We start from the raw sequence: 18,632 nt of genomic DNA, 5'->3' as shown, positions 1-18,632 counted from the left end.
AAACTATATTTAACTTGAAACAGTGAACAAAAAATGTTATGTTTATGATGCGACCCACCCGAGACGCTACACATGCATGTCTGACGCAGGTGTAGATTGACAGGCTCTTAAACAATCCCTCATAATAAATCTCCAACTGATTGACAAATTCACTTGTGAAATGGATTGCTGTGAACTGTATGCCAATGATTGACTTATGATCAATAATATGGTAGTAAACAATACATTGTATTCTAAAGCCGCTTTTTGTATTGTCTTATCAATGATTAACTCTTCTGCTACAGGAATGTAAAGCATTTTAATTATCTGAATATTTGTTATTATATATAAATATATATAATTTTTACATATTTAAAGATAACTATGTATAATTATATATTGATATAAATATGTATAATCTTTATATATTGAATTATTGTTATATGAGGGGCTTTCTCAGCAAATATTTGTATATAAGATAAATGACGATTAATTAATCGGGACACCATGTAATTAATTCGACTATAAAATGTAATCGATTGACAGCCCTAATATCTATATATATATATATATATATATATATATATATATATTTATCTCACACACATGGCAACTTCAAATGGTAGAGCCATTTGATTTCTTCAACAGAATGATGGCTTATTAACGTGACTGAAAGCAGTGCACTGTATTACCTTTTTCATACAAAATGGCAATATATAAATAAAATGACCATAAAGGTCTCTATGTTTCCCATGTCTTTTATTAAATGCATAAAACAGAAGACGTTAGTTCAGGATTGCAAGATTAAAACTAAGAAAATTACTATACTTAGATATCGAGAAATTGATTCAGGCACTTGATATCACAATATTTTAATAAAGAGATGAGAAACAGGCAGTCCATTTCTTCTTTCTCAGGTCCTTTGGGCCAGGTTGTGTTTGTCTGACTTGACTGACTTCTCCTGAGACAGCTGTGTGTGAAATCTGTGAGGCAAAACATTTGTTGACTCGTCCGCTTGTATGGGCTCTTGAGGCACCCTTGGATGGAACCTAGGAAAGACATTACCTAATGAGTTCACTAAGTTTGATAAAATGCAAGCATTTCAAAAGTTTGTTTTAAAATATTTAGAAAAGTTATATAGCTATGGTCTGATTAATTAAAAGACAAGTTTGAAATGAGGAACATCACAAATATTGTCCCCAACAGAGTGCAAACGTGTTAAGTGTAAATGCTCGTTTTGCTACATACATTTCCTCACTGCTCAGGCTCTTTGTGGAAGCAGCATCCCTTCCAATGATCTGCTGTATTTTGTTTGCTTTGGGCAGCCTTCCTAACCTCAACCCTCCAGTTGCAGCCTTGTTACCAAATAATCGTGTGTGGCTGCAGAGGAAAAGAAGAGAAACATTTTGGCCCGATGACAGCACTAAGTACAATGACATTCTGCAATTATCATCATAGAAAGTGTATAGTAAATTATGGTGGAAATGAGTTAAACCTGTACAGGTCAGGGAGGAATAATGATCCATTTCTTGCGTCTTGTTCATTGCTTTGGTTGGCTTCCCTGCACAGCTCAGTATTTGGTGATGATGCAAGACCAGCCACAGCACCTAGTAACACAGTTACCTGTATTCTAGTCACTGGAAATTACTCTGGTTGTTAAAATCATCTTGAGTATTGAAGAAAGCAATGTGCTGGTTGGTCTGGCTTTTAAATCACTTTTTCACCATGCAAATGCAAAAATAAATAATGTATTTTTTGCTAGCCCTTTTTCTAGTCTGAATCTCTATTCAGTATGCAGCTTGCATTTTTTTTTAAGTCATGTTAAATTATAAATAAGTAATGCACATACATTTTAACAAGATGGGTAAAGACTGTCAAGACAAACTTTGATGTTGGCTTGTTGAAACTAGTTTTTAAAGTTTGATGGATAAATGGGCATTACAGTAAGACAAGCAAACAGCTAGGTAAATAGTCAAACAGACTGTCACTCAGATCATAGATAGAAACTAAAGTCTTTTTAGCAAGACCGTTCACTTGGCGGCCATCTTTGGAATGATCCCGGCAACAATTTTTTATGTAAAAAAGCAGCATACAAGTGCAGCTCCTATCTACTTAAATGGGGAAAGACTGAAATCTCCAAAACGGATGGTCAAGATTACGATCAAGGAACATATTTCAAATCAGCAGTAAAATATGGTATAATACATTTTGCTACTTTCCCTCAGATTAAGCAAAACAAAACAAAAAAAAAAAAAACGCTTTTTCCAGCTTGTATAGCTAATGTGCATTCTCGAGTTTATTGACAGGCTGTATCTAAAAGGTGATTGGCTCTTTTACTTGTAAGGTGGGAGTTCCTTTTCTACATCCATTGACCATTGGGCTTTCCAATTTCTCCCAATCATTTTAATAGTAGTGGTCGGCCTCTGCTAAATAGTCTCTGATTCCGTTGGCCCATTTGAACATGTAAATCTATGGGATTTTTCCCATTTTTGAACATCCGCTGTATGAAAATCACTAGTCTGATTAGTTAGAAAAGACATACTATTTCAGAACAGTCTGAAGGTCTGTGCCGATTCTGGTGGAAAGCTTGAAATATCTAGGAGTTCGTTTTATAAATGTTGGTCTCTGATGAGGGATTTTGAAAAAAACACTAAACAAAGTTTGTAGAATAACAGTTTCTTGGATTTGTCAAGCCAACATAAATATTTTTGACCCTGCACACCAGCAATGTCAATTTTAAAAGAAATAGCAAATCTTTACCTTGTTCATCTTTCTTGTGACTGATTCTGAGTGTTCCCATGTCGTCTAATGGCATGAAGAATTTGACAGGAACATGGGATTCTTGTGTCCGTTTTTCCTGCCTGCATTTCTGTTGGCTGTGGGAAAAGGGCCTTTAATTTCTGTCCAAATGTATCACCCTTTGTTGTTCCAAAACCCGTATAACTTTCTTTCATATGTGAAACACAAATCAGATTATTTTAAGAATATTCTGTTTTGTCTTTTCAATACAGTGCCAAACAACACAAGTTTTCGTGTGAATGCAAACCACTGAGGACAAACTTCTCTCTCAGTGTTCATAAACGTGCAATGGATGTTGAGATTTTTACTGAAGAAATTACTTGTCGCACCAGGTCAAAATAGCGTTATTGAGAGAGGAAAAACAAACAAACATAAGTTGCACTGACAGAGGGTGCAGGCGGGCACTAGGACCCGGCAACAGTCCGCCCGGCCTCCATTCATCGGTTCAGATGTCAAATGCTCTCTGTGAAAATTACAGTACCTCAGAATATACACATTGTATCACAGTGCCTAAGGGCTTATTTTAAACGGGAGAATTTTGTTTAAGTAATCGTGTGTATCAGTTTATCATATTCTTTTTATGTTTCAAGAAAGAAACATGACAAGTAAGCCACATCTGTAACTCTATGCTGTGCACAAATAAATAGCTTTTAGTCAGTGTGAGTAAAGCAATACACCTGTTGTATTCTTCAGCGACGGTAAATATATCTGATATTTGTAACCCTCTCTGCAAAGTGTTAATGATCCGGTTCACTGACTGAATATTTGTAATACGTGTGATAAAGCATCATTTTGTGGGCATGTGAGGAAATGTTTAACAGCGGACTAGTTTATTAGAACAATAATGTTATGATGGACAAAATATTTAAACTGGTTGCAGAAAGTACTTTGTAAAGGCAAAATATTCTGAATTGGCATCTTAAAGGCTTCTACTGTCTCTATGACTGATGTTTCATCTGTTTTGGTGTGCGTGTGTTTGACCAGCTGGTATCGGTTATAAATAAAGTATGTATATACAATAAGTCACTTCAGACTATAAGTCGCAGGACCTTTCAGATGATGAAAAAAACGTGTCTTATATTCCGGAAAATACTGTAAATTTCTAGTTGTTTCTCACCAACTTTTAGGCCTTTTACATGGACTATTTTTAATGGTATTTTGGGGTCTTTTTATATATATATATATATATATATATATATATATATATATATATATATATATACACACATACACAATTACATATATATACACAATTTCATAATATTTCCAAATGCGCATGTGTATTTTATCTATTCACAACTTAATACATATATATTATATGCACTTCTTTATATGCACTTCTCTTGCCTCTAAAACCACATGTATTACATATGTCTTTTCCAAAAGACAACTCACAATGTAAAGCCTACATCACTGCAATATTTGCAGATGTGCAACTTGCACAACTAAGAGTAAGATGTGAGTACCACTTTCTCATTTGTCTAGCTCACTGTAAATTACCCCTAATTGTAAATTTTCTGTATTTATTGATTGTATTTTTTTTTCTGTGAAGAGTTCTATTGTTATTTGGTCTCCTTGCTCGCACAAGCTTTTTCATTTCTGCCCACAAATTTGCTATCGAATTGAGGTCAGAGTTGATCCTTGACTTTGTTGTCCTTAAGCCATTTTGCCACAAATTTGGAGGTATGCTTGGGATCATTGTCCATTTGGAAGACCAATTTCGGGAGACACAAATAACTGTGATGGATCAAGAGGGAGATGCAAAGAATGGCGACACATCGAGAGGGATTTTGCAAAGAACAGTGACACATTGAGGGGGAGATGCAAAGACCAGTGAAGCATCGAGAGAGACACAACTAACTGTAACGCATCGAGAGGGAGACGCAAAGACCAGTGATGGATCGAGAAGGAGACCCAAAAAGGTGACACATTGAGAGGGAGATGCAAAGACCAGTGAAGCATCGAGAGAGAGAGAGAGAGAGAGAAACAACTAACTGTAACGCATCGAGAGGGAGACGCAAAGACCAGTGATGGATCGAGAAGGAGACCCAAAAAAGGTGACACATTGAGAGTGAGAGGCAAAGAAAGATGATGCATCAAGAGGGAGATGCAAAAATGGTGATGCATTGAGAGGGGTACGCAACTAACTGTGACGCATCGTGAGGGAGATGCAAAGTCGAAGCATCGAGAAGGAGACACAACTAACTGTGATGCATCGATGAAGGGGGAGATGCAAATAACTGTGACGGATCGATAGGGAGACGCAACGAATGGTGACAGATCGAGACGGAGACCCAAAGAAAGGAGACACAACAAGAAGGAGATGCAAAGAAAGGTGACTGATCGAGGAGAGCTGCCTGTGGCGGTGACAGGTCGAGTGAGAGCTAGCTATCTGTGGCGGTGACAGGTCGAGTGAGAGCTAGCTATCTGTGGCGGTGACAGGTCGAGTGAGAGCTAGCTATCTGTGGCGGTGACAGGTCGAGTGAGAGCTAGCTATCTGTGGCGGTGACAGGTCGAGTGAGAGCTAGCTATCTGTGGCGGTGACAGGTCGAGTGAGAGCTAGCTATCTGTGGCGGTGACAGGTCGAGTGAGAGCTAGCTATCTGAGGAGGTGACAGGTCGAGTGAGAGCTGCCTGTGGCGGTGACAGGTCGAGTGAGAGCTGCATGTGGCGGTGACGGGTCGAGTGAGAGCTAGCTATCTGTGGCAGTGACGGGTCGAGTGAGAGCTAGCTATCTGTGGCAGTGACGGGTCGAGTGAGAGCTAGCTATCTGTGGCGGTGACAGGTCGAGTGAGAGCTAGCTATCTGTGGCGGTGACAGGTCGAGGAGAGCTGCCTGTAGAGGTGACAGGTCGAGTGAGAGCTAGCTATCTGTGGCGGTGACAGGCCGAGTGAGAGCTAGCTATCTGTGGCGGTGACAGGTCGAGTGAGAGCTGCCTGTGGCGGTGACGGGTCGAGTGAGAGCTACCTGTGACGGTGACGGGTCGAGTGAGAGCTGCATGTGGCGGTGACGTGTCGAGTGAGAGCTAGCTATCTGTGGCAGTGACGGGTCGAGTGAGAGCTAGCTATCTGTGGCGGTGACAGGTCGAGTGAGAGCTAACTATCTGTGGCGGTGACAGGTCGAGTGAGAGCTAACTATCTGTGGCGGTGACAGGTCGAGTGAGAGCTGCCTGTGGAGGTGACAGGTCGAGTGAGAGCTGCCTGTGGAGGTAACAGGTCGAGTGAGAGCTGCTTGTGGCGGTGACATGTCGAGTGAGAGCAGCCTGTGGCGATGACGGGTCGAGTGAGAGCTGCATGTGGCGGTGACGGGTCAAGTGAGAGCTGCCTGTGAAGGTGACGGGTTGAGTGAGAGCTGTCTGTGGCGGTGACATGTCGAGTGAGAGCAGCCTGTGGCGGTGACAGGTCGAGTGAGAGCTGCCTGTGGAGGTGACAGGTCGAGTGAGAGCTGCCTGTGGAGGTGACAGGTCGAGTGAGAGCTGCCTGTGGAGGTGACCGTTCGAGTGAGAGCTGCCTGTGGCGGTGACAGGTCGAGTGAGAGATAGCTATCTGTGGAGGTGACAGGTCGAGTGAGAGCTAGCTATCTGAGGCGGTGACAGGTCTCCTCTACCTGCTGCGAAAAGATTTTACCCCTACTGAAAGCGGACCGGAATATTGATAACTTTTTTTTGTTCCACATAAAAAGGAAAGTCTTGTGGGTTTTGAACAGTGTCAAAAATTTACTTTTCCATTAACCGACAAGATTTGCTCCCTGGATTAGATTTTTAGGGGTATTTTGAACCTTTATGAGGGCATATATTTTATAATCATGTAAAATGTTGTCAAATACTTACATTTATTAACATATATATCTGAATAATTATATCTTGTGTTTTATGCAACAACTCGTATGCCTAGGCCTAGAAATAATATGAAGAAACATATAAGACCATATAAGGTTTTTTGGTCACTTTCAGTGGCATTGTTTCCCCGAGCCTCTGTTCATTTCTGAATTTAATACTTTGGGATATGGGTTTTGAAAACTCTACATAGAAGCAATAGTAATGGCACGCATCACTATTGAACATTCAGTACACTTGGTTTGATTAGCTCTTTCACTGTGCGATTTTTTCCATCATGTAATGCAGATGGTCAACTTACCTGCGGTATGAAGTGTTTGAAACAGGAAGTGTTCCTAAGAGATAAAGCAAAATGATAAATACAGCATTGTCACAATTATAAATTTGTTGAAAGAGAAAAAAAGACACACCTTTCATTCCTGGTTGTGGGCTGAAATCAGGGTAAAAAGGTATAGTGTACGGCTGGATTGGTATAGGCAGGGTCCTTTCTCTGGATGATGGAACAGATGGACATCTCTTGGATATCTCTCCAGTGACTAAGAGTGTCTGCCGTTGTAATTGTCCATGAGGAGCAGATGAGGTAGTTTGCTGATATGTTCTGCATCCAGGTTCATCTGCAAAGACACAGTACTTTAAACTGTCTCTATTATTACTCCAAGCACATTACAATGGTGTAACTACATGATGATCCATTTTTACCACATTTTCCTGAGACAGAGTGGCGACAAGATGAATAACTGTTATTTTGCATATTGGTGGTAGGCGTAACCTGCAATACATTTTTGATTTTTTTAGATTGTGGCAAGAAGATATAATTAATAATATGTACGAGTGCTTTCTGCACAATACATGAGGATGTCCAACAGATCAGTTATTTTACCTTGTCTGGCTGGTTCTCCCAAAGAGTCACATGATCTACAACACCTATGTGAGAAGTGGGATGAGGTATCCAAGATCTCACAGTCTGATTCACCCTAGCAACACATGGCACCTACACACCAAAAAGAAATAAAACCTTTTTAAATGTCCATTTTAGAGACATTCTATTTGTTTGTTTTTGATGTTGTATAAAACGTCTTTGTACTGAGAATCCAAGACGTTTTTTAGACGTCAAATAGCAGGTGTTTTATTGTGGTTCATACACTGTATGTGGCTTCATTACCTTTTGTTTCTTAGTGTCTTTCATGATACACATCGTTTTCTCTTGGATTCTCACTTTGACCATATCTTCATTTGAAGCCACAGGATCCTTCAGAAAATACATAATGGATAAGTATTACTATAGCCCCTAAATTAAGCTTTACAATCAATTCTAAATCAATTTAAGATGTATTGTGTTTCATGACCAACAAGGAACATACTTCTAAAATCCACATTCAAACCTACCAAATTTCTGACATTCCTTTGAACAATTTTAGGTCTTGCACTTCGGATTCGTTCTTGCCTGAGTTGATTTCTTTCTTTACGGCTTTTCAGGTGTTTCTTCTTGCCCTGTATTTGCTACAGAAACCACAACATTACTGACAACTTAGAGAGAACAAACATTAAAGGAACAGTTCACCCAAAAACAATTTCTAAGGATGGCACTGAATGGAAGCCTGCTTTTCAGTGGTTTTATGAATACAGTACCTGGTTTGTGCCATTTAAAAGATGAACAGGGAGGCCATCTGATTCTGTACTGTTTGATCCACTTGTGCTGTGAAGAATCAATAAATGGAAATGATAGTTAGACTTAGTTCTCATTTAGTTATCATCTGTTTTATTTATTTTACAGATATATTTTCTAAATATTTTTAACTTGTCTGTTCATACACATAATGTTTCTTGTGCATTTTATAAAACAATAAACCCCAAAAGGTTTTTTTTTTTTTACCTGGACTCAATGTCAATGACTGAGAGGTCATCTAAAGAGTCCACCTCTCTCCCCAGCTTCCGACTGACCTCTTGTCTCAATGACACCCCCAACTCCTCCAAACAGTTTGTAGTCTGAACAAAATATACTTAATGTAATACTCAATAAATTATTCAGAGTCGCAAAGCTGAAGTACTGTAATCTTTAAAAGCTTAAAGCTAGGACACCTTGGCTGAGTCAGGGTCACAAAAGTCAAGTAGAGTGTCACAGAAGCAGTAGCCCATTGACTTCAGGTCCTGCGTGCTGAAGTGTGTTCCTTTCCTGTCCCCTACAAATGAACACAGTGAAAAATAGCCATGACACACAGCAGAATTTGATTTCTGGACTGCTAAAGAAGAGATAGTTCACCCAAAAATACAAATTCTCACAAAATGTACATCCCAGATATGGATGACTTTCTTCTACTGAACACAAAAATATTTTTTTAAGAATATCTCAGTTCTGCAGCTCTCAATGCAAGTGAATGGTTGCCAGAACTTTGAAGCTCCAAAAAGGACATAAAGCCAGCATAAGTAATCCATATGACTCCAGTGGTTCAAACCATATCTTCAGAAGCGATGTGATCAACAGATCCTTTTTGTACAATAAATTGTCCTCCCTGCCCAGTATGTGGCGATATGTACGAAGAGTGTGAACTGCCAAAAACAAAAAAAGAATGTGAAAGTAGAGATATATAGTAAATAAAAGGACTTAAAGTCCCTGTAAAGGCAATTCTAAAAAAAAATTCTAAACACATTATAAATGTTAGAAATGTATTGCTAAAACATATTACAAAGACTGTGAACTGTGAAGGACTGAATTGTGGAGTTAGACCGTTAAACAGTTTTTCACCATTGCTATTTTCCGGATTTTTTTTGGGCGGGGCTAAAACGGGGGCTTGATGACGCACTGGAGCCCCTGAGCTCCTGGACACGCCCCTACTTGATGACGCACTGGAGCCCCTGAGGCTGGCTGCTCCCTAACAATATAAATAGAGCACATTCGCATCAGTTTGGCGCTCAATCGCGAGTTACTGTCAGTACTATTATTAGTTACTACAGCCTACAGTTTGCTAGTTAGCTATGCCTTCGGCACAGAAATGCGTACTACCTGGATGCGATCATGTACGAAACAGATCGGTGTCCTTATTTAAATTTCCTAAAAACGATCACATACAAGGGAGAGCAAAATCTTACCATTCTGTTGCAGAACGAGGGGGACGATGTTGACTTTCTTGGTCAATGTCCTCTGAATCAGATTCAGGCTCTGGAGGCTCAAACATATATGGCTTGGTAAAACCTAATAAACTGCTAGGAGCATCCATTCCGGCTGTAGCGGTGACAGTTGAGTGTGTGTGGCGACGGCAGCTTTCCCGCGAGTGGGCGTGGTTTCAGCGCAGCCAGCGGACACGCCCCCAGCGTTTGAGAGCAGAGACCATTGCTCATTTTTTCAAGATTTTGATAGCTTATTTTATGTACTAGCCGACTTTTTTTATCATTCAAATTTGGCTGGGTGGCTAATAACACATTTTTCTGTGATATGACAAACTCAGAACACATACTTAATTTTGACTTTACAGGGACTTTAAATATCTATCTGTTTCTCATCATATCGCTTCTGAAGATATAGATTTAACCACTTGAGTAATATGAAATTATTTTATGCTGCCTTTATATGCTTCTTGGTCCTTAAAATTTCTGGCCACCACTCACTTGCATTGTATGGACCTGCAGAGCTTAAATATTCTTCTAAATATCTTCATTTTTGTTTTAAAGAAGAAAGTCATACACATCTGGGATGCATGAGGGTGAGTAAATGATGAGAAGATTTTAATTTTTGGGTTAACTATCCCTTTAAGAGTGTGAATGGTACCATTACAAGTACCTAGCGTTGAGCCTCCAAAAGTAGACTCCATTGTGTAGCTGTTTCTAATGCCGAGTCTCCACATGACAATGCGCCCAGTACCCTCTTTGCTCTTGTGAATTTTGAACTTGCAACTCCTAAAAGAAAACTAACAAACACAAAAAAGTATGACTTATAAAAAAAAATGGGCCATTGCATGAAAGATAAGACTAAGATGATTGTTCTACTAATGCTAATGAATGCTAACAAAAAAAAGGAGTGCATAACCATCATGCCAACACCTTGTCTTTAGCATTCTTGCTCATCATCAGTGGGAAGATGCGCTCCTGAAGACACTGTGAGGCGTCCTTATGATCATTACAGCCGTACATGAACACATTATTTTTCCTGCTGTGGCCATGAAAGTCACAATAGACCACCACCTCTTTCTCAGAAAGCAACCTGTGGAATAAGACCAAAGTGAATTTTCATTTTAAAGGGATAGACCCAAAAATGAAAATTCTCTCATCATTTACTTACCATATTGCCATTCCAGATGTGTATGACTTTCTTTCTTCTGCAGAACACAAATGAAGTGATATAATGATTTTTAGAAGAACATTTTCCGTTCTGTTGGTCCTCATAATGCAAGTGAATGGTGACCAGAATTCAGAAGGTCCAGCATTTACATAAGAGGCATAAAAGTAATCCATAAGACTACAGTGGTTATATCCATATCTTCTAAAGTGATATAATTATAGGTGTGGGTGATCAATTTCCACCTTTAGGTGGCTGAATGTTAAGTAAATCTTACTTCCACACTAGAATGTGACAGTGAAAGTGTAGATTTACAGTTAAAAAAGGACTTAAATAATTATATGTTTCTTACCCACAGCTATCATATCACTTCAGAAGACATGGATATAACCACTGGAGTCTTATGGATTACTTTTATTCTGCCTTTTGTCCTTCAAAGTTCAGGTCACCATTCACTTGCATTGTGAGGACCAACAGAACTGAAACATTCTTTTTAATCATTGTTTGTGTTTTGTAGAAGAAATTCATACAGATGTGGGATGGCATAATATGAATATGCAGATATTATCCACATATGTTGATATTAATAAAGATGATCATCACCTTTTAACCATGTTGCGAGTGTACCAAATGCAGGGGAAAGAGTCTCGCAGTAGAGTGCGGTAGTTTCGGTTCAGATCGCGGCCTGCCAATGAGCAGCGGTAGTTTCCCACCACCACACCATCAGGGTTCAGCATCGGTATAACCTGTAGCCAGACCATGGCATTACTACAGTAATCACTGTATTCTGATTGATCTGGTGATACAACCATTAATCTTAGATCTTTGTCATACAACATGCAGCCTTTGGCCCGAAACATACTATACACAAATATATGAATGCAAATGTTCTACACAATCTTGGTTAAATGTGTTGTTGATTTCTAAAATTGTATGCATTGCCACTAGGGGTGCTAAAGTAGGTATTAGCATAAACTGTCTTTTGTTGTAGTTTTCTCTTTCAGGTCAACTACTGTCATAGTATCACAATAGTTTCAAGAGAATCTTGTTCAGCAGGTTTGTTAAAGGTAAACTGTCAAGATGTTTATTGTAAGCTAACAAAATAATAACGCATCTAGTTTTATTGCACAAACATGCTAAAGTAACTCTATTGCCCCACAGATTATGGGGATTACTTACCACTACATTAATGCAAGAGTACATGTTTAGTATGTACTACAGGTTCACATGCTTCTAATCCATGGCCAACCATTTACACCTATATTTGCATACTACACACAGATGTTTCTGGCTTTTTATTTCAATAGATTTAATATAAATTCCCCAAAAATGTTATATGAGGTACTTGGCTTGAGGTAAGAGCCCACTTGCAAGAAATATACAGAGACTTTCACCCAAACCCATTCACCATCCATTCCCTGCCATCCTTCACTCACCTTAAAGACAAAAATTTCCCTCAAAAGGCAAGCATCAGGCAAGTCACTCAGTATGAACTCCAAAAAGCCCTGCATCATCCAGGAACCATTGGTTTCTCCTGGGTGCACCCGCGCTGTCAGTACTACTGCCTGCTTGGCCTTGCGTTCCACCAAACTGGTGGATGGTGAGGTTATAGTCAACACATACACTGCATTGCCTCCCAGGCTACGACAGAGCACCCGGAGTTTACAATGAGAGGCACGGACAGGGTCTGAGATGACATCACGGAGGTAGCGCTGAAGATCTGAATATGTGTATGGGTAGCAATGGGCCAGGTAGCAGGTGTCACTGTCATATGGGAACTCAAGAGTCCAGGTGAGGGAGTACAGTGCTTTACCATCTTGTTCTGTGTTGTTTCGGTAGTACCTAAAATACGGTAAAAGACAGTGAGACTGTGCCACGATGCTGTCTTTGAGATCAATTAAAAATGAAACGGCATTCACAACTATTTTATCAATTGGGAATTTATTGGATAGTTAAAAGTGGCATTACATACCAGAAGCAAGCCACACCCAAACTCAAAGACTGAGTCTTTGTGTTAAATTCGATATTAAATGACATTCGCAACCCATTTTACTACCGTAAAGTGACATATTTCTGAGTAAAACAGAATTCAAAAGGGCGGGACTAGATTTTATTTATCAGGATTTTGTATTGTGAAAAGTAGGGAACAAAACTTGGGTCAAAAGGTTCAACAGCATTTCAAGCATCTCCCAATGGTCAACACTTTTTTTAAGAGTTAAATTACAGTGTTAACTATTGGCATGGTTTAAAAAGGCTGCATTACCTAAAAGCATAGCCTACCAACGGTTCAATGTTTAAACAGCTATTTGGCTATTGGTTAACATTAAAAATGGACCAGTGTTGTCTTGGAAATGTCAAAAAGTGGATTCATAAGTGGAGCAAGTTAACATATTGATAAAAGATTACATGGACAAACCACATGGATTTTTAATAATCCAAGTCCAGCAATGTGTATTAAGAAAGGCAATTGAGTACTTCTTTATTTCATGTATACTTTTAAATCATTACCATGCCTGGGGGGCCTGGGTAGCTCAGCAAGTAAACACGCTGACTACCACCCCTGGAGTCACAAGTTCGAATCCAGGGTGTGCTTAGTGACTCCAGCCAGGTCTCCAAACCAACCAAATTGGCCCTGTTGCTAGGGAGGTTAGAGTCACAAGGGGTAACCTCCTCGTGGTCGCTATAATGTGGTTCTCGCTCTCATTGGGGCATGTGGCGAGTTGTGCGTGGATGCCGTGGAGAATAGCGCAAATCCTTCACATAAGCCACGTGATAAGATTGACGGTCTCAGATGCGGAGCCAACTAAGATTCGTCCTCCACTGCCCAGATTGAGGCAAGTCAATACACCACAAGGACTTTGAGCACATTGGTAATTGGGCATTCCAAATTAGGGAGAAAAGGGGAGGGGGGAAAAAATAATTACCATGACTACAGAGAGAAATGTCATAGTTTGTTACCTTATGTTGTTTCCTGCTCGTTTCCAGCCCTCCCCCTTTGCCCAGGCATCATGTTCAGAGTAAAGCAGGGGGCGCATCCCAGCGCTGTACAGACTGCTGGCCTTCATCAGGTTGATTATAGTGAAACGGTAGGTAATTCCGGCCCTCATGTTCCTCACCCGGAAGTAGAACCACTGCGTATGCTTAGTGGTGTACAAGTCAGTGCGCAAAGTCAGCTCATAATCATACTGACCACTGAAAGGCCCAAAATGCAGAGTGGTTAATACTTTATGAAGATATAAAGGCTTATATACTCTCCAAAGAGAGATAACTATTTGTGTGAATTTTGAATATGGGTAAATAAATTAATGCACTGTAAAAAAAATGTAAAAAAATATTCTAAATAAGTGTTTTTGTCTTACAATGAAAATATCTGAAACAATCAAAACAACATAATTCTTGTTTTCTTGGAAAATCTAACAGAATTCTGTGAGGTTTATGCCTAAAATTAAAATGGCAAGTTAATTTTTCTTACCCTTTTGGTAAATAGCTTTTACCTGTTCTAGAGCCCGTTCGGACTGAACGCAATCTTGTGCTAAAAAAGCTAGGAACAGGACAAAACACGGGTATTTCGAGACGTGTTTTAAAACTTAAAGTTCTGTTTACGTTAACTTGACACGGTGTCTAAAAAATGTGCAGCTCTAGCGAGAGAATGTTACAAAACTAGACACAAACTTGCCACTCGATACTTTCACATACAAATGAGCTTGTTATTTACCATTAATATTTGCAAGAAATTTGCAACTCTTCACCGGTAGTGGCGAACCTCAGGCAAACCTTTGGCAACAATTGACAATTGCTGCAATTTTGCCGCAAAGCTCATTCGCATGTGAAAATTATCAGTGGAACATATACAGCAAGTTTGCTGTAAATTTGCCATGAACTCTTCACTTTTTAAAGGGAAGCTGAAACAAAAGATTAAGATTTTTTTTTTTTTGCATTTTTTACTGGAAAATAACACAAAAATACTGACAAAGAAAATTATTTGCAGCACATGACTCACACTTGCACAGCCTTTTGTAGGTTTCCACTCTCGAAACGAGATTCAAACGCTAGCTTAGGCTCATTCTGATGGTTTGCACAGGATGTGGCACATTTAATGGGCCCTCTGCTGCCACCCACACGAGAGTAGGTGAAGTAGGATGTTTTTGTGGCTAAATGGTATTTTCAAAAAGACAGATGAAGTTATAAATATAAACTAACCATAGTACTAGATTGTACCTGAAGATATACTGGCAGGTAATTTAGAACTTTGGAGGGGCTGCTAAAAATTGTGCAAAATTGTTACCTGAGTCTATGCAGTAGACCGTGTTTCTTCTCTCGTCTCCTACTGGTATGGGAGCCTGTCCATCACCAGTCGGCTGGTAGAACGGCTCTGGTTCAGGGGGGTCCCATTCTGTAATTTAAAAAAATTGAGGAAATGGGGGTTTACAGGCTTAATTTTCCAACTAAGAGGGAGAAAGAACTTCACAAATTCAAGAGATAATCACAACAAGGGTAACACTAGGATTGTAATTTTTTTTAAAGGGGTCATGACATTCCTTTTTATTATTTCAATATGTTCCTTGAGATTCACTTATGATATTAGTAAAGTTTTTTGCATAAAAAAATATTGTTGTAAAATATTGTCATATTGTTAATATATAGTAAAACACAATCATTTTCCACCCTCATTCGGGACCCTCTGTCAGAAACACTCAGTTTTGGTGCTGCTTCTCCTTTAAGACCTGACAGTAAATGCCCACTGTTCTGATTGGCTCTCTGCTAATCTTCTCAATGCTCACCGCTGCTGGGTGGGGCTACAGCAGTAATGAGGTCAAGTAGGCATTGATGTGTTGTTGTGGAGGTGGTCAGATGCAAATGTCTACCACAGTGTGACATCACAATGTGGGAGAAGTTGTGAACGAGTCATTTTGGTAGCTTGGTTTCAACAAATGCTCTCTTTTCAGTGAGGAAGATTTGAGTTCTGAAATGTACTGTATATTTTTTATAGTACAAGGAAGGAGGTATTGCCCCAAGTGAAGGAGTTCAAGTACCTCAGGGTCTTGTTCACGAGTGAGGGGACAATGGAGCGGGAGGTTGGCCGGAGAATTGGGGCAGCGGGGGCGGTATTGCGCTGAGCCGGAAGGCAAAGCTCTCGATCTACCGGTCAATTTTTGTTCCTACCCTCACCTATGGTCATGAAGGCTGGATCATGACCGAAAGAACTAGGTCGCGAGTACAAGCGGCCAAAATGGGCTTCCTCAGAAGGGTGGCGGGCTTCTCCCTTAGAGATAGGGTGAGGAGCTCAGTCATCCGTGAGGAGCTCGGAGTAGAGCCGTTGCTCCTTTGCGTCGAAAGGAGTCAGTTGAGGTGGTTTGGACATCTGGTAAGGATGCCCCCTGGCCACCTCCCTAGGGAGTTGTTTCAGGCACGTCCAGCTGGGAGGAGGCCTGGGGGAAGACCCAGGATTAGGTGGAGAGATTACATCTCCACACTGGCCTGGGAACGCCTCGGGGTCCCCCAGTCAGAGCTGGTTTATGTGGCTCGGGATAGGGACGTTTGGGGCCCCCTGCTGGAGCAGCTGCCTCTGCGACCCAACTTCGGATAAGCGGTTGAAGATGGATGGATGGATGGATGGACAACGAACTCTTATATTTCAAAAGATCAAGGACAATTTAATTCCTCATGCCATGACTGCTTTAAAGAAAATGTCAATGGTCAAAGTTGTCCGAAGAGCATTGTGGATGCTTACATAGAAAAACAATGGAAAAACTGTGCGGACGAACACAACAACACTTTTGGTTATATAAGATATAAGGCATGTGAACAAGCAAGGCACTGATACTTATATGCTGGATTTTGTCACGGATCACTTCACACTCTATGGGCCAGCGGACACCCTGGAATGGGCAGGAGGTAGATGGGATTGTGAAGAGGTCCAATGGGTCCCTTAGGCGTGGAATGGGCCGCTCCCCATTAAAGTCGAATAGAAGCTGCCGGGTTCTGAGAACTTTGTCCAAGTTGAAAAGGTCTTGAGAAGAAATGGAACACACAAAAACACATTTATTAAAGCAAAATCAATGGCTTAATAGATATGCCATGCTGCTAACTACAGTACACAAACACCTGAGAAAGGGTGTCAGCATTCTTTACCAACGGTGATTATTGAAATTACCCATGTAACTGAGACATAAAGTTAATTCCTTGGTAAATGCTCCCTAAAACAATTATGTCCTTAGTGTCTGAATCTTTTATAAAGGCAATGAATTTCAAATGGGAACTAGCAGGTTAGACTCAAGTGTTCCGTATTGTGTGACAACTCAAAAATGCTACATCTAAAGAAATGCAAATAGCCACAAATTAGGCGTAAAAGCCACATTATTTGAATCATTTTAATGAGTCCTTCTTGCATTACACTACTGAATATGAATGTGCCAATGGCTGAAATGGAGGCAAAGTCCGTCAACCCCAAGACCAAAACCTAGACCAATACCAGACCCTCTAAGACCTATATCTAACACCTATATCTAACCCCAAGACTTTTTCAAGGAGCTAAGCACCCTTAGTTGAATAATGGTGGTGCTATATCTTATTCTCTTTAACTACTAGAGCATCTCCATTAAATTCATAAGCAATATCAGATATTTTGATCTTCAACCAAGCCTGCGTTCATGTCTATAAGATTAGGACTACCAACTCTAGTAGAAAAGATATGCTTAGTGGGATGTAATGGTGGGTTTTCTTTACAGGACATTTCATATTTACTCTCACATGGCTTTGTTTCCTCGAAGTTGTAATCATTGCCCTCCGTTGGTGAGTTAATAATATCTGAGGTAGTAGAGTCGTCATTGCCCTCCCATTCTCTTTTGATAGGGGCACCTGCATGCACAGATGACGAGCCATTATCTATATATAGAGAAACAAAAATTAGTTTGAAATACTCTTTTAAAGAGTTTTGCAATGCTACATTGGAGTAAAAAATATCTAAATCTAACTCCATTTTCTTATTGTAAATAAATCTAAATTTGACAATAAAACAAACCTATTGAATGGACTACTATGGCTTACCTGAGAAGAATCCATAATGCTGAAGGTGTAGCGAAATGAATCTTTCGCATGGATCAACAGATTTCTTTAGTTTAGACGATGGGAGAACAAAAAAGTGAGTTTGAATACAAGAAAAGGGGCAGAAGGTGATTGAGTATCATTGAGTTGGCATGCAAAGCAACAACTGGGTAATATTAAACTGTAACTGAAAAGTGCAAAGCAGCAGTACATTTTGTGTGATCACTCACCTGCATGGAGTCACGGAGCTAGCTCGAAGCGATCAGCGTGGTTCATGAAAGCATCGCGAGGCACGAAAACAACAACTGACTCGAATGGAACGCAAAACAACTTAAGTTTGTACGCGGCATGCAAAGATATCAATTAACACGGCGTCTTTGCGGAGGAAGCTTTGCTTTACTGATGCGTAAAATGTAATAAATTATCTTAATTGGTATTTTAAAATAGTAGCGTATTGTTAGAAAAGTAATAAAGCCATGTAAATCTCTTACCAAGAGGTGCAACTGTCGTCATTTGTGACACGGTTGCCATGGACACGTTGTGTTTGCGGTGTGAAGCAAACTTCAATAACACATGGGCAAAAATAATTTGGGGACAAAAAAAAAAATGTTTAACTCATCCCTTTTTCTTTTTTAGTATTTTGCCCCAAGGATGCTTTAAAGGTAAAACTCCTAATGGTTCTTAATTATAGAAGAAAACGTCCTTT

At 39.9% G+C, this 18,632-nt stretch overlaps 1 protein-coding gene across 2 annotated transcripts; it reads right to left on the bottom strand.

The window, feature by feature from the left end:
- Nucleotides 1-732: 732 nt before the first annotated feature.
- LOC127640556 (cytosolic carboxypeptidase 2-like) lies at nt 733-18,431 on the bottom strand. 2 transcript variants are annotated; one of them, XM_052123178.1, is made up of 24 exons: nt 18,157-18,431; nt 17,930-17,993; nt 17,627-17,767; nt 16,707-16,892; nt 15,168-15,275; nt 14,883-15,033; nt 13,841-14,074; nt 12,319-12,724; nt 11,486-11,628; nt 10,648-10,807; nt 10,388-10,514; nt 8,692-8,792; nt 8,486-8,598; nt 8,242-8,308; nt 7,999-8,112; nt 7,775-7,861; nt 7,493-7,603; nt 7,312-7,381; nt 7,023-7,226; nt 6,914-6,947; nt 2,740-2,855; nt 1,475-1,586; nt 1,228-1,359; nt 733-1,028 (listed from the first exon to the last, which is right to left on the bottom strand). In XM_052123178.1, the coding sequence occupies exons 1-24, from the start codon at nt 18,160-18,162 to the stop codon at nt 893-895; spliced, it is 3,123 nt and encodes a 1,040-aa protein (XP_051979138.1). In that variant the 5' UTR covers nt 18,163-18,431; the 3' UTR covers nt 733-892. The 2 variants fall into 2 exon arrangements, with proteins under 2 accessions (XP_051979138.1, XP_051979139.1); XM_052123179.1 differs by having other exon boundaries at nt 17,633-17,767.
- Between the last annotated feature and the right edge of the window lie 201 nt (nt 18,432-18,632).

This window comes from Xyrauchen texanus, chromosome 49 (genome assembly GCF_025860055.1).
Source record: "Xyrauchen texanus isolate HMW12.3.18 chromosome 49, RBS_HiC_50CHRs, whole genome shotgun sequence".
Lineage (NCBI taxonomy): Eukaryota > Metazoa > Chordata > Actinopteri > Cypriniformes > Catostomidae > Xyrauchen > Xyrauchen texanus.
This window is presented reverse-complemented; position numbering and strand designations above follow the sequence as displayed.